General features: G+C 38.7%; 3 protein-coding genes across 8 annotated transcripts in view; 2 read left to right on the forward strand and 1 right to left on the reverse strand.

Moving 5' to 3' along the window:
* The window catches only part of LOC110833106 (U-scoloptoxin(01)-Er1a), a 35,456-nt gene extending 27,631 nt beyond the window's left edge, over window positions 1-7,825 (forward strand). For both annotated transcript variants that reach the window (XM_087344144.1, XM_022070759.2), the window contains exons 2-5: window positions 4,865-4,914; window positions 5,166-5,206; window positions 6,150-6,373; window positions 7,230-7,825. In XM_087344144.1, coding sequence (XP_087200270.1) covers window positions 4,878-4,914; window positions 5,166-5,206; window positions 6,150-6,373; window positions 7,230-7,326 — 399 coding nt within the window. In that variant the 5' untranslated portion in view covers window positions 4,865-4,877 and the 3' untranslated portion in view covers window positions 7,327-7,825. The remainder of the gene's footprint in view (window positions 1-4,864; window positions 4,915-5,165; window positions 5,207-6,149; window positions 6,374-7,229) is intronic.
* Window positions 7,826-11,454: 3,629 nt separating this feature from the next.
* Window positions 11,455-23,038, reverse strand: part of LOC110833086 (uncharacterized) — a 53,428-nt gene continuing 41,844 nt past the window's right edge. For 2 of the 5 annotated variants that reach the window (XM_087344099.1, XM_087344085.1), the window contains one exon: window positions 11,455-12,130. In XM_087344099.1, the coding sequence (XP_087200225.1) occupies window positions 11,769-12,130 (362 nt within the window). In that variant the 3' untranslated portion in view covers window positions 11,455-11,768. Of the gene's footprint in view, window positions 12,131-13,200; window positions 13,981-23,038 lie in introns of those variants that run through there. The other 3 variants (XM_087344080.1, XM_087344077.1, XM_087344094.1) reach the window with 3 other exon arrangements.
* LOC110833102 (apnoia) lies at window positions 15,902-22,513 on the forward strand. The gene is made up of 2 exons (XM_087344109.1): window positions 15,902-16,853; window positions 18,032-22,513. The coding sequence occupies exons 1-2, from the start codon at window positions 16,295-16,297 to the stop codon at window positions 18,403-18,405; spliced, it is 933 nt and encodes a 310-aa protein (XP_087200235.1). The 5' UTR covers window positions 15,902-16,294; the 3' UTR covers window positions 18,406-22,513.

The following is a 23,038-nucleotide window of genomic DNA, read 5'->3' on the forward strand; positions in this document are numbered from 1 at the left end:
TATCTGAGTGAAAGGAATTCGTTCCTTGAAGGTTTTTCATCACGAAACAATGGGCTTCCCCTTCATTTAAAGAAAACAAATTTGAGAAATACTTCCTATAATTTAAAAAAGTAATTAAAAGTATACAGTGCAATTGATAATAAACTAATAGTATTCAGTATCGATGGATAATTGACTTAATGGTTGTAGTGATCACTGGTAAAAGCCATGTCCGCGGTTCTAAGGGTAGGTTTGTCATATTTTCGTTTTACGGAATATTCGTTAATAGAACGTTCGTAAATCGGTCAGTTAGAAGATTTTAAATTACTAAAAAATTAACAACTTTATAGGAAGGGCTTCATAATGGAGTGGCGCAAGTTTTACTTTCTCCGACGTCTGTTCACATTTTTAAGTGTGTCCTCCGTGGATTCATTCTCTTAAATATGGCGATAGAAGTCATAAATAGAAATATATTACTTGAAAAGCTAACTTCCTCTTCTTAAATCATACACATTTATTTTCGAAATATAACGTGATAGAAAATAATTACTTCTCCAATAGCATGTTATACGCCGTCTGAAAGAGAGGTGGTTAGTTATGCGTCGCCCACAGTGAAGAGTACCTTTTAACATTCCGCAACGTTAAGGACACTACACACGGCCTTCGGTCTACTAACTTCTGTACCAGCACACACACACAAGAGCTAAATCGAAGGTTGTATTTTATATGGTGATCTTCATACAATGGGATGATACTGAGAAGAACACACCTCTTCGCACCCACAAAACGAGGTCACCTACGTAATTCCGTTCATGCAATTAATCCTTTCGGACATCAGCTGAGTCAACAGTTCCTCACAGAGACCGAGTCCCAAAAGTCAGGTTTTTACTCCATATCGAGGAGGGTGTTAGTCCGAAGAAACTTTATTGAATAAAATCTCGATAAATTTCATATTCTATGTATTATACAAAGCTACAGTCGCGCCGACATTTAAAGACGCTCGCCCCGTCTGCGTGTGACAGTCGGAATGAAGCAGCGCTGTTGTACTCACTGTAGTACGTACATGGCATTGAAGAAGATCCAGGAGGATATTGGGATACAACTGGAGGAGCGTCTCTTGACGAAAGAGTAGAAATAATGTACAATCGAGTAGACAGGTCGCATAGACTAACATGTGTCTTAAAAAATGAACACATCTCTCATTCTGGTAGCAGAAAACAGACATGAAAACCACCGCTCACCATAATTTTGAGTCACTTTATATAGAAACATAATATATAATATATAAAGAGCCTGATTATCTGGTAACGTGATCTCATTCCGTCGCTCCGTCGCGAATGCTGTCCAGCCATGACAGAAATATTTACGTCACATTAATGGCTAAACTTTTGCAGTTCGATGAGTGTCGTTAAATAGCCAAATAATCAATCGATCTATCGATAATTATTTATTTTATTTTAAGAATATTTACTTTCTACCCCCCACCTGGTTCTGCAGTATTAAAATTTACTATGTTCTGTCTTCTAGCCCCTAGTAGCAGTAATAACAGGTCTATTACTGAACAATTCTGTTATATAAACGAAAGAAAAATATATGAGAAATGCATCCTGCTACAAAGAACACAAAATTTGGTCACAGAGAAAGGGGATACAAAACTACACTTAAACAGAGATATGTGTCTACATATAATTCCTTGCTCTGTAAATGTGCAGGCATACAAAAACAAAACATTACACATATTGAAAAAAACTAACGATGATAAACCAGCATGTGTGTGTGTGTATTATGAATTCTATTTACGAAAGATAAGATATCGCCTTTTTATAACTATAGCTTCCGCGTATAAAATTTATTATAATAACTCGTAGCACATCTGAAGCCTTGTGGCGGAACAACGGTAAACGCGAGGTCCGAAGTTACATCCTCGACATTTACAAAGACCATCAGTCTGTGTAAGCAAATGCCGGGAAAGGATCATAAACAGGTCACGGTTACAGCCTTTACAATTCACAATGTACGGTAATCGTATCATTCAACATTCGCAACGGATGTAATTAAAAGGCCTTAGCGAAATACAGCAGAAGTAAATACATAACTCAACGTATGTGTTAAGTAAATAGGCTATTAACTTCACGGCACCAAAATTTATGTTCCCAGGAATTTTTAAATTTATTTAAACAAGATTATGGATGAGAAGCATGTTTACTTGCTGCTAATTTTTGGGAAGAAAAGTAACAAATAAAAAGTGCACTCACTCAAAGACTAAGAGCAGACCAAATCCTGGGAATGTTTGCCACCACGCAGCACAGAATACTTTGTATTGCCGTTTGCTATTTAAAAACAACCGTCGAAGCATCTGCAAAATCATAATGTCTCATTACTGTCGGCTGAACAACAGCCATACAGGGCAAATTAAAGTGCATCAACCGTAATTCATGTTCCTGTATTCTTCAGCATTCGTGTTGGATTATTTTTTAACACAACTTCTAAACCACGATGCATAATTTACCGTTAAATTTGGTTTTTATTACACAGAATACAGTAGAATGAAGATTAAGATATATATTCGATTATAGATTTTTTATATTATATTACAATTATGCTATGCATTGGCCAGGGAGTGATTAGTTTATTGTACAGCACACCACGTTTTTAGAAGACAGAATTAATGTCTTAAAATTACTTATTATTTACATTATTTTGCGATAGTTTTCTTCGATAAAAGTACGCTGACGAAATCCGAATTAAATTTGACTCTAACTTAACGTTCAGACCTTCCATACCACGTTTAATAAAAATCAGTCGCTGGAAAATAAAACATTAAGTACTCCCTTATTACAAATGATAGTTATTATGATTATTACTGTTCCTATAATTCCGAATTATGTGTTCATTTTGTGTGTTGAGTGGAACACACGTATAAAAATGATATCAAATCAGCGAAGTATTCAATAAACATATTTACATTTACATTATGTGTTGATGCGCGGTGTAGACTGATAGAAGTTCAGCGACGTTTCAAAGCAACTTGCTGCCTTCATCATTAGGGCGATAAATACTCATCACTGGAAGAAATAAACACCTCTGAAACGTCGGATAACTTCTATCAGACTACAAGGCACTACAACCCAGATGACAGCCATCTTCCTACTCGCCGCCGTAGAACCTCCAATCAGAGAGTTCTATAAAACTGCTGCACCATGAGGAATCTCGTCAGCGTAAGGGAACGGCAGATCTGACGACCTTAATTCAAGTATTTACGAATTGTAGTGGGGATGAAGAAGGTATAACAGGCAATCGTCTGTCTCCTCTCTTACATTCTTCACTAAAGGTCACACCAGTAACGTTCAAACATGTTGGAAAGGAGGGAGGGGATAGGGGGTAAATATGGAACCGAAAAGAAAAATACAGGTAACAAAGCAATTTCGGAAACGACAGTGTCCATTCTAGCTTTATCACAGATATGTGGAAGAGGATAAATTAAAATTCCAACTTGAAAAATATAAATTTTTCCAGACAGAATTGAAAAAGAAATCTAGCCCCTCAAACAAAAAAGAAAGTACAAGGTCCACATCCGAGAGCAACGTAACCACCATATTCTTGGCATGAGTGAATTTCGATACGAAGCAGGAAGACACTGGGAGGGGGGGGGGGGTGCTGTCGAATACCTGTAACTTCCAGCTAACAGCTTGAGGACACAATAAATTTCATATGCATCACTAACACCTCCACACTTTTAAATACCGAATTTACCAAAATAAAGGCCGACATCAATATCATTTCGTAGGACATAAAAATCTTTGACCGCTTGTCGTAGAATTATGCAAATCCCAGGTCAAATGTGCAATACGTAGGCACGCTGATTCTTGAATCGCTCGGAAATATACAGATAAATTAACACTTCAGGAACTGATACTCCATACTGTCAAAAGGTCAATCCAATCATCGCTACTCTTCTACTCCTCCACCTTCTCTCCTCAACCGAGAACGAACTTTCACTTTCGTTACGTTAGCACTCTGAAACCAGAAAGAAAAGAGCAGCAGCCAGCAGTCCTCTTTTCCTCTTACTCGTTTGACAACGAACAGTTTACTTCTGTGTTACGTAAAGCAGCATCATGTTTCTTCCTTCTGTGTCCTTCGTGCGCCTTCTACGTATTTCTACGCGATCATGATGTCGCCGAAATGAAGACATTAGATAGATGATCTACCTGTGCACATGTTACTTTCTCCTTTTAAAAGCCTAAAACATATAATGCAATCGTTATGAAATATATTATACAATGGTTTGAGATACTTTATAACGAAACAAGATGATTCTTCATCTCAAAGAACGAGAAATATTGAAACAAGATTGTGTAAGATTTTATTTATAACAGACTCTCCAAGTAAAAGTGTTTGTTAAGACCAGACCCGAGAAAATACACTTCATATCATGCACGTGACCTTGAGGGCGAAATTACTCTTATTCTGGGGCTGCATGGGGGTCTTTCGAAGTGAGAGAACACGAAAGAGCCTTGAGATAAAATGTACTTGGAGAGTCGTAGTGAAAATTTAAAATCTCATTTTTATTTATTTGTGGTTTCTTTAATGACGACTTTAATAGCTCACATCACACAAGGATTACTGAATAATACATTTTTGAAAAGTGTGAAAAAAGTGTTCATGGCCTAATTCAAGGTACTGAGTAACTGACAAAACTACGGGAAACTTCAGTAAGGACAGCCGGTTTCCGAACAGAGATGTGGACCCGTAACCTCCCGAAAACGAAGCATGAGTGCTAACCACTCAACCACGAGGCTTTGTTTGTCAGTTCTCATGATAATAATTTTTGTGGCTAAACTCAGCATTCTGTATACCGTATCACCAAATTCTTTTTTACTTTCAGCTGCCTGTAGAAGATGATACGCCAAGTTCTACTTTCTGTATGTGTTATCGGTAAGTTCGTATACAATTTGTAGGCCAGCTTACGCACATAAGTTACGGGCGGAAAGATAAACATACGCTACAACTTACGCAATATATGCGTGAGTTATGTGGCAATGCTCGATCAACTGCACACTTTAAGAAGTGTTTAATAAGAAATCATCAAGATTTGGCCGTTAAAGCCTGATTTGTAAATAAGCCTCTGTTTAAGATTCTAGTAAGATTGTGACTTCACATTTAAGGACCTTTTAATTTTCTTTCAGCACTGGCCTATGTGTACTCCAAACCTACAGTTCTTCACAGGGTAAGAAATATCTATAAAAAAAATCCGCAAATCAAACCTCAAATCTGTTTAACATTTAACTACTGCAAACCTAACTAACGAACTGTACACCTATAAATGTCTGAATATTGTGTTTCTGTAGCTCTGTAAATATTATTTCAGACACTTCTCAGTTTTTTATATATATTTCATACGCTTAATATTTCGGATGTTGGCTTTATTCTTGTTTTCAGCTTACTGAATTGTTATTATACTAAAAAATTTATAATTTTTAAGAATAACAACATTGCCTAGGATTAAACCGGTGACATTTTCAACACTGTGTCACCCCCAATAGTCTATTGGTTAGCGTATGACCAGCATGCTAAAGGTCCCGAGTCCGATACCACCATCGTGTGGCTTTTTCATGTTTCTCAAAAATAAAGTCTCCTGCAAAGGAGTCACTTGTGAACACTTTGAAGGAGCGTTACGACAGTAAATGTTATCTATTGAAAGAATTTAAGAGAGACTGTTTCCAAAAATGTGTCAAAGAATATCAGAAACGTTTATATGAGTGTATAACGTTGATACTATTGCTCAGAAGTTGGCCACAGTCTCTAACCAATACGAGAATATTTTAACAAAAGTCTGCCAGTCGTCAAAGTCACATCTCGTATGCATCGTGTAGCCCTTTACCAGTTGATCATGAAGTTAAACATGTCAATGTACAGCTAAAATTAAGGATGACAACGTTGTTCTTCTGGATTGTGACGCTGCTTAATCTCATAGGTATATATCAAAGTTTCAAAGAAACATACTGTCTACAACTTTAGCCCTGAAGATGGTGATAGTATATTTCTATAACACGAATCCACACGGCGTCATAACCCAGAGGAACAACATCATCCTCACCACCGCCAGAACCCGAAATCTAACGACTTTAAGAATGCTTGAAGCCTTATTTGGCCCGTGTTCATATTTCCAGGCCAAGCGATGGGAGGAATTTCCGAACCTGACGTTCTCATTCGACTGTTCCGACCGCGCAGTCGGTTTCTATGCCGATACGGAGCACCACTGTCAGATCTTCCACATGTGTGACGAGGACGGGCGTCGCATCCCTTACATCTGCGCAAATGAAACCAGCTTCAACCAAGAATTCCGAGTCTGTGACTGGGAGTATAACTTCGACTGCAGTCAGGCACAGCAGTGGTCAGTAATTTACCATGTCCATGGCCGTTTCAATCAGACAGGCCCTTCAGTTTGTACTCAACTTGACATACATACCTCACTAACAAACCGACACTATCGTAGCAGAACCTGATTGTTCAACATCACCAGTACCACAGTTCACCACTGGTCACTATTACGAAACAGTTCCTAAATCTTCCCTGCCCTTATAACTAAGATAAATTTTAATGGTGTATTCCATCTCCTTCCCACGCAATGCCCGTTATTCAGAAGCCAGATACTGCCTAGAAGTTACAAACCACGACAGCAACTAGGCAGAGGCCTATGGATTTCCCGTTAGTAATAAGGACGTTCGAGAAAACAAAAGCAATGAAAGATGCATATACAGTGGAACCTCGATACACCGGCCTCGTTATACCGCGGCTGTGATCATGTCACCCAATACGATTTCATATATTTTGTATGATTTGAGGTTTTCACAGCGGTGAGTATGAAGACAAAACTCTACATATATTTTACTTATTTCACATGTAACACGGATGCTGAAGCTGTTCGCCGAAACCAGCGTTATATCGAGATTTCACTGTACTACTCAAGTCTATGATCACGCAAATTTCGGACATTTAGTGGCGCTAATATTGGCACTACCTAAAAAATATCAGAGTGTTGCCTGTTTACAAAATTAATGACAAGGAATTAAAATTTCGGAGTAATTAATTCATGAACCCATAGGTTATTAATATTTCCGTCAATTCTACAACTTTCTTATTAATGTTAATAACTTAGCTTAGGTGCTGTTCTGCATGAAAATGCTAATTCCATTGCTCAGACGTCTCCGAGTACTGCCTATTGCAGACATCAAAGCATCTTGTTGCAGGTACTACCTGAACGAGCTGACATACGTCACTGATCCACCCAAGCCCCGGGCACCGAACCCAGACAGCAGATCGGCAGCTGAGGCGGCTTTCCAATAACAAACCAGCGAGTACAAAACAGATTTGAATTTCATTCCAATCCCTTCCAAAGACTGCACGTTGAATGAAAGCAAGGCTGTAAATACAATTCACAAAATATGCGTCGTCTGAAGGACAGATCGTCATCTTCTTCACAACTAATGGGTCATTAAGATGGCGTAATATAACTTTGTTTTATTTTTCATCATTGTTCCTATATATAATAAATGTATACTTATTTTTTTAAAAACTATATTGATTCTTGAAAGTTAATAATCAGTTTGAAAACGTGACTGTAGGCCAAATTACATCATTATGAAACAAATATACGTAAAAGTCACTATTTTTGTCAGAATTAGTACTACATGATATTAAAGCTTTATAAGTTTAAATATTACTTAATCTATTTTACATAATATTAAAATTATTAATGCATGTGACTGTTTGTTGAAATGAGCTGCTCCTGTAATGTGCCAATGTACAATAATTTGTATAGATAAATAAAAGTAATATGTTCTTACGCCTGTCCTATATATTCGGAATTTGCATTAACTATGCAACATACGTATACTTGCACGTCGAAGGTGAACTTGTTATTTACAGCACTAGAATTACATTACCTGAAAAAATGGTACTTCGATTTAATAAACAGAAATTTTCTATTATGTAACACAACACCACAGAAGAAATTCCTGCTTGATGACTTGTAAAGAGTACAGACTATGTCAGGTAATTATATATAACATTTTTGCCCTTTTACGATTGGACACATTCGCGAACGTTTCCGTTAATGAAATGGTTTTGGTAACGAAGTAGAGTGACGAACTTTGTAACAATTAGGTCGTAGGTACCAATACAAAAGGACATAAAACAAAAACATTTGGTTTTGTGGGTAACCTTCAATTATTTTTGATGACTGTAAGTCACTTCTAATCAATTTCAATCAATCAAAATCGTTCAATAAAATCTTCTCGGGCAACCAGCCGCGTTAACTGGTTTACTATGGTAACCAGTTAACGCGGCTGATTGCCCGAGAAGATTTTATTTATTGTACTCGCCGCGAAAGTCTCAAATCCTATATAATCACAATCGTTTCCCCATATATTACTTTGGTTTCGTTTGGGTGTTTTCTGAAGTGACGTTTGGTTAGATTACATTAAGTTAGATCAAGTTACGTCAGATGAAAAGCAAGACAATGACATGTACAGATATATTTGTGAGAAAGGAAGAAAATCAAATTGAAAGCAGTGTTACTTGATGGTGATGCATTACTTTTGAAGTAGACCGACCACCTCCCCCCACTCTCTGTGCTGTTACGCAAGTCATGACTTCTTGCTTCATGCAAACGTCAGACTAGAAGCATCTGCTGCTTTCTTTCGACCTGAATACACAGCACTGGGTTAAACTGCAATTACCCAGGTGGGTGGGGCCTCGCCAGTGGAACCCAGCGCCTCGTCAGTTCTTTGTTCGACATTCATGAAATGAGAACATTGTCGAAAAACGTGGAAGACCAAGGGACTCTCCACTAAAAATATTTTCATTCCGGTGCAATACACCTCCGCAGATAAGGAGGCCAAATAGAACTAAATTCTATCAGACACGGCTCATTGTACTCACTGTACTACAAACTCTAGTTCATTATTTGAAAGGTGCATAATTAGAAATAATATTCAGGGTCCATCACTCTTATGATGGAGGCAGCCAGTGCCTCTGAAACGTCGGTAAACTTCTAGCAGACAATACGGGGCTGCAGCCTACAAGACAGGCAGAGGGAATAGCGCGGCAATTCCTTCATAGCAGAGCTACCACATCGCCAGGACACAAGGGTGATGTTAACAGCAGCGTGACTACAAGCAGAGTGACGTTGTATTAACAAGATTGGTAAAGCAGTGATAGATATGGTGCAGCGGGGACTGTAATTTTCGTGTTCTGCGTCGCGGGACATTTGGCGCAATTTCCAAGCATCAGTAATTTGCTGAAAGAAGTTTTCAGCCGCTGATGAGTATGCAATTTTTTGCGTTCAGTTAGACTTACTAATAAAGTTAGAATGCCATCAAATTTAATTCTCGCAAGGAAATTCAATTTTTCTTTTCATTTCATTGTCCCTGGACCTTTTCGAGGAAGAAGTGATCTAACCTTCCGGACCGACCGCGGGCGGAGAAAGTGCGGCTGTGCCTTACCAATGCACGTCATTGTACAACCTCCTGGCCACGGATCCCTTCCGACTACGAAAGATGTACGATGTTCGTGTGTGCCCGCCAGGCGATTGATCCATCCATCTGCGCATCTACAAACACACACACGCACATGCATATACTCATTCATACAAATATTACACATTGTGGACATGGACAATATCATATTTCTGGATGATGATATTCTGTATTGTAACTTCCTGAAGATGGGGGGGGGGGGGGGAATAAGTTCCTCCAAAACGGAGGTTTCTATCCACAAGACCCTAAGGTGTTACGAACTAAAAGATCAAAATCCTCTTCACCGCAGTGACAGCCTCAAATCTCAGTATCATATTTGTTAGCATATTAACTTCATACCTGAATTTTCCCCGAGTTTGTACAGGAAATAATCATAACGAGCAGGTTAGCATGGGGTTATATCATACTTACCAGCTATTCTAATCTCGCCTGGGTTACCAAGTTCATTTCAGGAGAATGATGGAACAGTAAAATGAACAATAACTTTTTATGTGTCCACTGCAAGTGCCCAAAATTAGAGCGAGATGTGGACGTGTCCGTCCTCGCGTTCAATCTCCAATGCTAATCAACAGAAATCGAGTTAATGATTTTTTTTTTTTTTGGGGGGGGGGGGGGGTCTTGCAAGAATCAAAGAACTGTATGGAGAAAATGCCTTCTTCACAAAGCTAATAGTCGCTTAGTTGCAAGAACCTAATCCAGTTCACATCTATTTATTCATATCTACTTACCTTTATATATTCTACATGACCCAACCGTTCATCAAAATCAGTATACCTGCCTTAATAATATTTTGTATGACAAAATGTAAACTTTATTCGGAAATACGAAAACACGTGCTTATCTGTGGTCGGTTACTGATAAGGACTGCTTCATGTAGTTCGGATCTAGAACACAGTATTTTGCGTCAACGGTCCTAAAATATTCGTCCCACGTGTGGAAGGAATTGGAGATCTGGTAACTGGTTTTGGTATCGCCGGAAGTTCCTAAGTTGATCGTCTTTGTGAATACTTAATACTCAGTTTCGGGGTAGAAACATCACATTAAGTTCATTTTTATTAAAATTAAAATAGACTTAAAGAAACACTGACCAGTTTGTCAAATTATTCGTAAAGGCCAGTTTCTGAAACAAAAATAAAAAATCAACCAGCCGCCGATAATATTAATCTAGTTCAAGAAAGCTCGCTCTTGTCATTTGATTAATGTAAAATTGTAATCCCAAAGAACAAACAATAAAAAGGTTCAAACACTTACGATGATCAGTCTGTAGAATGTTCGTATCTACGATCAGATATAATTACTTACAACAAAGTAGCAGTGAACCGGATAAATAACAAGTATAGCAATCAAGAAGCGTCACTAGTCGGAATCTGGCCTTCATCAACACAGAATCATTATATCTCTTTCGTTGTAACGAGATAAGTGTGTTCCTTCGTCTGCAAAGCGGACTTGATTATTAAACACACAGCATTCAGCTGAGTACTGCAAGTAGTTAGCCTTTCTCCTTATAGAGTGCATTAGCTGCCGCGTGCTTCATCATCAATTATCAATGATTTACACTCATAAAACAAGAATTTACAATTAGCCGATACCCCAAACAGTTTTATATATATATAAGGCAAATATGTTTAATAAGACACCTTCTCACTGCTCAAGAAGGTTACAAGGCCCTATTTATGTAAGATACATTTTAATATTATCAACCTTCCTACTCTTAGATCTCCCAGATGGCTCTTTCTTTCACGTTACCCCATAAAAATTGTATTTTTTTTCATCTGTCTATGCGTGCTTCGGGTTCCGTCCAGTACACTTTATCAAAGTTTATTTTATTTTGAATTAGCGCATAACCAACTAGCAGACCGCGAAAGATCGCTGTTCGTCAGGTAAACCACTTCAGGTCTTGTACCGATACTTCACATTGGAATATATTTTGAGTAAATGCGTAAATAAGAACTTTATTTTATTAGAAATCTTAACAATAAATAAGCTTATTCTGACATTAAATAATGTTTGCCAGCTTGGCACATTTTGTATCACTCAATATATTTAAGATGTGAGAGGAGGGAGGGAGCTGAGCTCAAGAAAATTTCTCTCTGAATATAATCTTGGGTTGAATCTGGAGCCGTGCGGCGATATTGCGGAAAAAGGTTTCAAGTATGTCCGTGTAGACGTGGAGTCCCTCGTAATTCTGATTTCGCTGAGACAAACATAGCGTCACGTTGAGACAAGAAGCAGAACCTCTAGCTGTGAGGTTCACTGAGCAGGAGCCAACTTATGAGGCATCCTGGGAGCCTGTGAAGTGACCGGCAGCCCCTTGTAGGCTTCAGAGGTGGACCCATGCTTTGCGGGTTGTCTTAATCCGGGGTGATGGGGCAATGGTGGTTCCTTCTCGTATCCCAGGTTATCGTAAACGATGACACCGCCGGGACGATTGCCGAACACGAGGTTTCGGAGTGTCATGAGGACTGCGCCCAACAGAACCATGTTGTTGAACATCATAGCTGACGTTACGAGCATCTTGAGGTGCAGAAGAAGATAGGGAAAGAGCCCGACCATCACCGCTCCAGGTATCAGCATCCACGGCTGCACCTCCAACAATTTTCGGCCGTCTGCGACTTAAAACAAGTGTACTTCCTCTTTAAAAGGCAAAAAGTAGATGACAGATAATATTACGTGGGATACGTACATTGTGATTTGGACCAGGACAGCTTTAAGCTTTTGGGATCCGGGATTAACAGTTCTCATAATTTAGGATTTTTACTAGGCTCATAGACGGAGATAACATTAAAACGTAGATTAATTATCTGAATAAAATGGATTTTACTAGCTCAGGAAGGATGGAACGACAGTCTCTAGTGACGAAGAAAAATAGTCCTTTCAGGCCCACATAACAATGTCTCTTCTCGCTCAAATAAATAATCTTTTTCCATGGGAAGAATATGTAACATGTAGTCTATCACTTGTTACACTTTCGGCCGATTATGAGGTTTCTTAGTCAAACTATTCCGAAGTCAGCAAGAAGTCACTCTGCAAGTCTGCTAACCAGTTAATCCAGACCAGCTCTGGGGATTGTATTAAGTGGGCACGAGGAATAAGACAAACAGATCGTGAAGCTGACCACGCACCTCTTGTAGGGCAAAGATTGTTGCGTGGTAACTTTACCCTAACTTTCCCACACATCTTCATTGGCGGCGCTCAACGAATTGGACTTTTGGCCGTCTGCCTACATCTATTCTACATACTTAAGATTTTCTTTTAAAATTATCTTTAAAACATAATATCTTAAAATTTGGAAATGTCTACGAGATTTAACAAAGCTAGGAAAAACCGCAGTAAAAGTAAACACTGTTTAGGTTATAAAACAAAATATTACTGTGAAGCTGAGGAAAACAGAGAAAAGGACATCACAATTAGAACAGAGCAGCTAACTCGCAGGACCTCATTCTGAAACTCTGAAAGGGAAGACCTGGTGCACAGTTCCTGCTCGGAATTCAGAAAGCGATAAAATAAAGGATAGATCGAACAGGTAGGTGTAGAGATAACTGTCTTATCAAGGGGCAGAATCGTCCATGAGAAGTTGACAGTCGCTGGCTCCACTTTTCAAAAAACCTTCCCAAACCTTACACAATTAACGAAAAAAACGTACGTAATGCGGTCGAAACAGATGCTACTCGAACAATCTTACCTGTTTCAACAAAATGGATTCCATCCTTTTCACCGCCATGAACTAGTTTAACGGATAAATTAACCAGACCCGGGCCCATTTTCTTGGTCAGAACGTTCACTATTATTCCAGGGACAAATGTGAAAGTCAAGCTTCTGTTCTGGAACAATTCTGTAATCCCTGACACAAGGAGCATATGTAACGTACGTCCGTCACTGATATCACTTTCATGCCACTTGTAGAATGCACCCAACTCACTCCCAGTATTTCTTTCTGAAGACACCAATCCATTGAATGCTTCGAAAGACTGATTGAGCCTATACTTTTCATTAATAATCCTTAGAGTTTCAGCAACGTTGAATAACAATGCAAGTTTAACACAAGATAAAAGTTTCCCACAAAACTTGCAATTTGTTAATCCACTTGTCCTCCCATAGATGTCACTGCCACTACTATTGTACTGCTCTTGCTTGTTGTACGTCATTGTGACAAGATCTTGGAAAAAATTTCCATTGGAAATAAAGTTATTACTTCTTGCTCTATAATCCAATGAGATGCTTGTGGTTTGAACTTCTTTTTGTGGACTAGTACCATAATGACTGACACCATTAACTGCTACGCTTTCGAGTTCGGATTTAGTATTGGGTACAGCCATACACACTGTTAACAATACACAAACAATCCTTTGTCTAGGTATTGGTAACTTAGAGTCCATGGTAACCGGCAAGTTGTAAACCAAACACTGACAGACTTGTGAGCGTACAACGTATTTGATGACCATCTGTGTGATGTTCTGTTACTTCAAAGAAAAACTCAACCACAAGAGAAAGGTACCAGGGCCGGACACTGAACCGGTTCTGGTTCGTGGTTAAGTAGAAGACAAAATAAGTTACAGAAGTGACGCCGGGATCGGCCAATCCTCAACAACCAATATTTCTGCAATATTTATAATTAGCTTGCAATTCCTATAAAGAATTTCCTTTTTCACTAGCAAAACAACAACGGAAAGATATTCTTCAGTGACTCGATCGCCAGAGTCTCGTTTATAAAAGCAAAGTATAAAGCATTAAGTAATTAGCATTAAGATATGATACGCTTTATACATTTGCACTCTGCCCCTTCTATAGCGATTATAAATATTACATTAATAACATGTTCGTCGTTAAACACATTGAGTAAACGCTGACTAGATTTTTTCATGTGATAACTTATGGCAAGGTAAAGCTGGTAGGGAGTCCTCGAGTCAGCGTGAAGGAATTTCAGAAGTCACACAAAAATGTTCGAACCACGACTCAAGTCATCTGCTCATTCTGTTTTCAACGGTCGACTGCTCATTCGCTTTGCGAGCAATGGACAGCTGATAGCTTCGATGTGTTCTGCAGAACTGACAAGAATACGCACAGAACAGAATAAATGAGGTGGATCGGGAAGGGTGGTATACAAAGGTTCAAAGATGGAAGCACGTTAGCATGACCATAAGTAACACGCTCTCTCATGATCCATTTCAATATTACCTTTCGATCGACAGACATGATAAAAGGGATTCTTTCCACTAACCTTTCTTGACGAAAATTTTGTGTAAATTTCTCAAGTTCTATACCTGTTCTACACGCCTCACCCACCACATCCTCACTGATTTGATGTAGTGAGCATTATACGTATTTGCAGATACAATTCAGTGTTGACAAGGATAGCCAAGAACAAGGACGACACAATGGACGGAGAGAACTTATATTATATGTTGAAGCAAATAACCACTAATAAATACAAGGTATTATTCGGCTAAAATTCTTTATGTACTATCAAACTTCTGAGTCGCGGTTAAGAAATGCCAAGAGTCCGTAGGCAATTCGTGTTTTGAAAACTCCATCATAAGTATAAGTTATATTAAAGATTTGATGCTCTCCCTCAAATCCATATTAATAAAGGCATAAACTGTTCTGCACGATTATAAACTAATTTTTATCGTTTATGGAAAAGAGTTAGTAAGATATTTATTTAAAATTTTATCAATACATGAGTGAGCAATAAATCCATTGCGGAGCCCTGAATGCTGGAACAGGAAGGAAACTTATTAAAGATATATCAATGCAGGAATAAGTAGGGAATGTTCTGAAGGTGAGCCTGCACCAATGATTCATTTAAAGCCCTAATTTGAAAGAAATGAGTCGTGAGTTTCATGTGCTGGCCAATTTGGCCCTGGAAAAGTCGGGAGAAATAACGCTGGGTCAACACCACAGCCAATTCGACATGTGACCTGTTTGTTATAGCATACCACTTCACTGCCCTCTGATACCCCGTTGAATCACTTTAAAGTACAAAAATGACTAAGCAATTTAGCTAATCTGTGACATCAAATGTGACGCACCAAAACTTTCGCACGTAAAATCCGTGCAGTTTCTATGTGCTACTACTAAGTAGTGCAACATGTGGCGTCTGCATAATCTCTCAATAACTTCATTCGAATTGTCAACTTCATCAGAGAAGAGCTTGATGAGAGAATCGAGAAATGAGGCCGACTGTAATTGACATTTACTTTCAGTTAGTTCATTTGTTCAACCGCTAGAGGGAGCCAAAAGGACAAATGCATGAAAAATTCTCTGTCTTCTACAACCCACCTATCTCTCTTTATTTACCACATCCACCGTATATCTGCCTCTCCACCTTCTGCCATCACAAACCTGTTCTTACATCAAGCACCCTGAAGACTTTGTTACTCTGAAGTCAAATTACGATCCGATATCAAATTACAATAATCGTTAAAATAAGCAAAAGGTCAAATGTAATTCTTATTTGTAATAAAGGCAAGACGAGTATCGTAAAACCATACTTTATACAGGACAGCTCATCTAACTGGCATTCATACTTCGTGCTTCAGTTGACTAAGTAGGTCACAGCAACTATACATGGATGTCACTACTCTAGAATTCAATTGTTTAGATTCAGAACATAACTTCATTTCACTTACAGATAAAGATAAATAGGTGCCATTTCTTCTTCTTCTTCCTCTTTCCACCTTCAACTAGAGTGTCAGCTGTTTTCCAGAGCGGTATAAAAGACGTCTCTAGTTCAGACGAGCATTTAGTTGTCATATCAGCAGTAAAAAGTGACGACAATGAAGGCTGCGTGTTTCGTTTTCACGTGTTGCTGCTGTTTCGTTTTTGTTTTCAGTGCCGGGAGTTACCATGGCCACATTACTCCAGATTCAAGACTTAGTGTGGAGTACGCAGCGAACAAGTCTGCAGGAAAGTATCTGAGTTCAAATTCGGGTAAATTGGAAGTGAAGAAAATTGAACGTGAATATGATGACTTACTTCATACCGAAATTCAACGTCACTGCAAAGATTTATACACGTGTGTTCAGTTAAAAATGTTGGCAAATGTGAGTGATATTTTGAGGGCAGATACGTACAATTTAACAGAAAATGTGATGCTAGAGAGAGTGGTCGGTAGTGATAAGGGGGATGATATTTCGAGGATGGATATAGAAAAACTAAAATATTCTGATAATGAGAGCTTCGGATATGTCACAGCACTGCTTATGCAGAAAACAATAGACATATTTAAGACTCATTCCTTAAAATGGAGTCTGCTGCCTGGAATGGACGTGAGGATATTTCGGAATTTGAATTATGGTGGAAGGATGGATGTCGCCCTGGAGATACAAGACAGAGGTAAGGCCGAGTTTTTCACTTTGAAATCGTCACACATTATAACTTGATAATTTAAAACATTAATTTGTTTCTCCACCTTCTTATCTAATTTCTTGCTCGGAATGAATAAAATGTGTCTCCGACACTACCGAATGATTACAATTACATTTGGTATCGAGAGTCTAGAAGCTGTACCGAATTTGATTAGTGAATTGAATTTTGATATCTAACTGTACGACAAAACACGCGGCCTACAGGACGCTCAAATCAAACTCTGCTAAGTAATATAAAAACTGTTCATCGCACGTAAGATTGGTGTATGAAGTTCGAACATCAGTGGCAAATCGCAAGAACGCATTTGGAGAATGAGCAAAAGCCCGAAAAACTGGGATATGGGGTTCAAATTTATGTTTAATTTCCATTTCTCCTGTTTTCCTGAACTGTACCGGCTGATTTATTCCTCAAGGTCTCTTATCTGCTGACTAGAAAGGTTCATCGCTCACCATTAACTCTTTAAAAAGAACGGCCTGAATCATCCTCGGACTTAAATATTACTGATGATGGCAATGTTTTAGGCCCAATAATACGACCAACACAAATTATCTTTGGCGTGACTCTTTAGCAAAGGTACGCCCCGGGATAGACCCTAACAAAATGTGTGTTTTTGGTGAGTACTTTTCATTATAATCGAAGTCGTGTTTGTCTCATCTCCCTCTGTCCGTTACCAACAGAATGTTTCAGAATGAAAGCACATTCTACTCTTGAATACAGCATGTTCGCACCTACATTGATTTTGCAACTGACGTCAGCAGGGGCCTAGCAAAATGGGTGACCTTGACTCGAGTGTTACAGGAGAGGTTGGGAGGTTTCAAGAGTCTATTACACGGCAAAGGACCTGCTTCTGATTCCATCTTTGTACTGAGGTACATTTGTGTTTCTGGTTGCGTTATAAATGTTACATCCTGAAAAATTATACAGTCAACATCTTTTATTTTCGTGTTTGCTCTCCTCTGACTTGCATTCGTGAGAAATAGCGTCTTGGACGGAGCACAGACCAACCTGAGCCGAGCATTTCGTGGTCTTACTCCGTCCTTCCACGCGAATGAAACAGACCAAAATCGCACACTTCTCCATTAAACCGAAAACAATCTCATTTCAAGATGGTTTCTGAAGAACCCAAATAAAACATGTGTCCGCAGACCCTCGCACATTCGGCGGACCGCGCAAGCGCCTGATGCTGCTCCTGCCTCTCGTGTTCAAGATGGGTGTCATGACGACCTTGCTGGGCGGGTTGGTGGTACTGACGCTCAAGGGACTCACAATCGGCGTCATCCTGCTCATACTGGCCGTGGGCAACCTGTTTAGCAAGTATAAGCACCACGGCCATCCATACAGTGGACCCATGGACATACACGTGCACGTTCACAATGATCCACACGGACAGGCGTACTCGAGTTGGCACCAGGAACATGTGGATCAACCTACGTACCATGTGGAACATCCTGGCCACTATCACAGAAGATGGTCCAAACCGCAACCACCTCTCCCCCTACCGTACCCTGACCAACTCTGAAATAACTCTTGACAGTGGCAAAACTCACTCACAAATCTTCCCATATTCGTTGTTCGTGATAAGGAATGAGTCCTGACTGCCGTGAAGGTGTAGTTTTAACATGGCAAGCGTAGTGGACCCATATTTATTTTCTGTAAATCAGGAAAATATAACCTATATCGGTAGAGCAATTTTCTACGATTGATATTATATTTCACGCTTACAGAAAGGTCTTCGATTTTCCAGTCACTGATCAATATTTACAGATATACGAATAGGATGTAAACATGTATAAATAAAAATTGTCGAAAAATCTGCTGAATGTTCAAAGGTAAAGACAGACCTGCACTGAAAAGACTAGCAGAATTCCAAAAATTACTTTTCACACTCTCAGGGAAGTCCAAAACATAGATCTATTATTAAAATAGGGCATAATTATACAATATCTTATCTCAAATAAGCCCCTTGATCGGTAACTCTAGCCAGCAGGCGTGATGCTTAAAGTAAGAGACAACTTCATCTTCTAATCTTCTGTCCTTACATAACGTATGAGTTATTAATATAATTTATAAAAAAAATTCCCAGCAGCTATTTTAGTCAATAATCTGACATACGTGGTTCACATTCATTACACTTTCTTCAGCGTCGCATTCGCCCAATTACAATATATCCAGTCCTCTTCTATGTTTAAATTCCTTGTCATATTAATGCCCGATTTTCAGTAACATGACAATTACTTCTGTAGGTAAACGAATTGAAGTATGATGTTTCTGTCTCTATATTAAAGCAGCTAAGTTCCCCATATTTAAATGTTTATTAAATCTATACCTACATTATAACAGTTACCGTCTCCATTGTTCTGTGTTATGACATTCTTCAGAGTTAAACACTTGTATTTTCATTAAAAACTTCGTGCAGAACACACCACGTCACTCGATATACGGTTATATATCACCGTTATGGTTTCTAGTAGTTTTTCGCTCCGATTAGTCACACCATCTTTTAACTTCGCCCACAGACATTATCCCATAATTTCCTTCCAGATCCATCTTTCTCTTCCTGCATCTGTTTTCTCCCTTTCAATTTTATGTTCAGTCATTCTGTAACTCTATGTATACAACAAAGTTTACCTTCTCGGAACACCGCGTGCATTTTCTCCTGACTATTCCCTTCACACCATTCATGCCAGTTAAGTCCCTCGACATAAGACGACGTTGTCTGGTTTAAAGCCCATTCTCAGAGTGCAGGTAATTTAGACCGCCTTCAAGAGTGAGTGTTATTACAAATATCTAGTGGCTTGTAAGTCCAGAGCCGTAGGAGAATTCCACTATTTGGAAAAATATGAAGGAGAAAAATTTGTTGTAAATCATGTGTTTCCAATCTCAAGTGTTAAAATTCTTCACCTACGACGAGCCGTTATGGCCCTACATTATGTTCATCACTAACAGTAAAAAGTTAAGACCATGTTGCCACGTTCACATGACACTTGGCTAATCGTTGCTGTTTTCTTGGTTTCGTTCATTTCGTGTTTGCTGTATCAACTGTGCCCCCTTCACTACCAGTTCCCCTGCTCTGGAAAGACATCCTGCCACTGTGGTAAGACATTTCCCTTACGCTGTCATGTCAACGTGGCAACAACGCAGTAAATTTTTTACCACCTTCTTCAAGAAGATTTTTCTGGGGCAACAAGCAGTGTCAGTGGTGGACAAGGAATTTTGTCTGCGACTGTTTACAGCTATGGCATTCGTTACTGTGAAATCGGAATCCCTTTTTAAATTGTAAGAAACGTGTAAGTTCTCTAAGCCTAAAATGAATTAGGTAAATGTATTCAATAACTGAATGTTTCTGCTACAGAACTTGATGTAGTAAGTTTCACGTTATGCTGTGTTGTTGAACGATACGATCGTATGTGGTGGAACATTCATCATTTCGTAAATGTACGTAGAGGTATCTATGTCTTACAAACACACAAAAGCAGTTTAAAGTGAAGTGGATATAATTACATGCATAAATATAGGCACTATAGAAGTAGTTGATAAATAATAATTTAAAGAGACCATAAACAGAGTTAAGTGTGTGTTACTGCCATCAGTGTTATCAGCAATGGCATCCTCAAGAGAATTTCTTCAGAAGAGTAGTGAGCTCACATGACATCGTGAATTAACCAGCTGGAGCAAAGTTACGGAGAGAGGGAATTGTAAATTATTAAGCAAACACGCGGAAAAGATGTTGTAAGTTAACTCCCCACTTGGAACAAGCCAGTATTATTGTTTTAACGACAGAAAACTAATGCTACATTTTTAGATACTCAATTCAATTCTTTATTATACACATTATTAACATAATAAAATAATTATAATGTGAATAAACTAAGAATAGTTGACCATGACACTGGCAAATTCAAGCGAGTGTATAGTTTGTGCTTCCTACTATTCAAAATGAGCCTTTCGTCATTCTATCACAGTTTCAACATCAATCTGAAAAAGATCTAGCCCTGCAAACACTAAATTTTCAAAACTACTCACAGACCAATCGTTAAAAGACAAACATTTTAATTCGTTATTTCGGTACATTATAATGTAAGCAAGAAACTTCTGTAAGAAACGTGTGTTACGTAAATGAAACCAAATATCTATATTAATCACATGATGTAATTTGGACACAAACGTTTGTGACAACTATCAAGATTTAAGTATCTTCCATGGGCATTGTCCACTGTCTACAGTACAGAACGTTTCGGGAGCTGAGCCAGTAATTAGGGCTAGCTTTGTATAACGGGCCCGACTGAGCAGGTGGGCGGTACGCAACTTTCTCTCACGGATTTATCCGAAGATGTAGACAAATCCAGCCGCCGAAACGTTGCACTCCAATTCCAGACAATGGACAACACAAAGCAAAGCATTAATCCTGTAATAATAAATTTTTTGAAAAAAAAATATTTAATTTTTTTATAAATATGTAATATAGTCTGTAAGTCTAAATGATCCTCTTTCAGTTGATATGAACCTCTGTTGCAGTGACAGCAGTGTGCTGGTTGTCCTACATTTCCAGGCGCTTACCAAAAATAGACAGATCGTCGTATTGTAATCTCACAATATAATAGAAATCCTGGGCACCAGAATGCGAAAGTGTTGTGTACCTTTCACAGATAACCGCAATGAATTCAGCCAACGGCAAACGTGCCTAAAATTATATGCATCAACATAATTTAATTCCCAAGTGTAATTAATGCGCCTCACTTCTTCTGCACGATTTACAAATATGTGTAATGGTGAGTATGTCCATATTATAAAATTTCCCAAAAACGGTTTGTCATGAAACATACTGACATAAGTAGGACTACACGAATTTAAGTCTGTAACTTATTTTCTAAAAATTTGCGGGTTAACTTACACTAAACAAAATACAACAACTAAAATAATAGTTTTACAATTATATAATTTCTTTCCTAGCATCGAACAGCCGATTTTCACGTTTCTGGCATTACGTATAACAATGTGACAAGACTGTGTGCTTCAACTGACTGACAAAATGAGACCTACTTTTCAAACTGTTTCAGAAGCCAAGTAGACCAACTCATCACTCATAATAACTTCGTCACTGCAAATAGGAGCATCGCGTATTATATCTCTGATATCCGCGCTGGTCATGCGTCTTAGAAGCGAGAGAATTCCATTCAAAAGCCAAGTTGAATGTTCCCTTTTAAGAAAGAATACAGATGACACGCAAGAAAATAAAATTGTTAAGACCTACTTAAATTGAGGGTAACTTTGTGCGCTCTGTATGGTATACAAGGAAAAGTGTCTACGGTCTCCACCTGGCAGTTGCCTAGCTAAATAATTACATCATTTCGGGTCACACTCCAATCCATACGATTGTTCCATTGCACCTGCAACATTTGAGGTCAGTGTTTCACGGCGCGTCCGTTAATTAGACAAGTGCGGAATAATGAGGTGTTTCGAGTTTATTGACTTCTGAGGCTTAGCGGCAAGCAACTCTGAAAATGACTGACAATTGTCTTCTGGGATCTTGCGCCTTGTACTCCAGTAGAATCTGAAAGATGGTTCTGAGCTGTTTACTGCCTTCATCATCAACAAGAACCTCTCAAACATCGATCAATTTCTACCACACTACATCGTGCAATATCTCAGAAGACAGTCATATTCAACCTATTACTTTGTACAATTAAGACGTCTGGTGGACATTTTCTGTTTTTATGCTCATGTATAGGTCTGTATGTATCGCAACATGAACTTTTTACAAGTATGATTTGAGGTTTTCACAGCTGTGAGTATGAAGATTTCTATCTTCAGGGTTGTTGCGCTGTGTAGTCTGGTTGATGTTTACCAACGTTTCAGAGGTCATACTGCCTCCGTCATCAGGGCGATGAGTATGAAGATTCCTGTCTTCTGGGTTGTTGCGCTGTGTAGTCTGGTCAATGTTTACCAACGTTTCAGAGGTCATACTGCCTCCGTCATCAGGGCGATGAATCGCCCTGATAACCAGATTACACAGCGCAATAACCCAGAAGACTTCAACTTTTTATAAATGTGAAAAATTAAATTTTAGCGTACAGAATGCCGTAAGAGTGTTTCTTGCCATTCTTGCTAATGTATTCTATTTACCAGTCCAAATTACCGCCATAAGCACAGGC

The sequence above is a fragment of the Zootermopsis nevadensis genome, unplaced genomic scaffold (genome assembly GCF_977971745.1).
Source record: "Zootermopsis nevadensis isolate Lab colony 2312 unplaced genomic scaffold, Znev_1.0 Znev_ptg000001l, whole genome shotgun sequence".
Lineage (NCBI taxonomy): Eukaryota > Metazoa > Arthropoda > Insecta > Blattodea > Termopsidae > Zootermopsis > Zootermopsis nevadensis.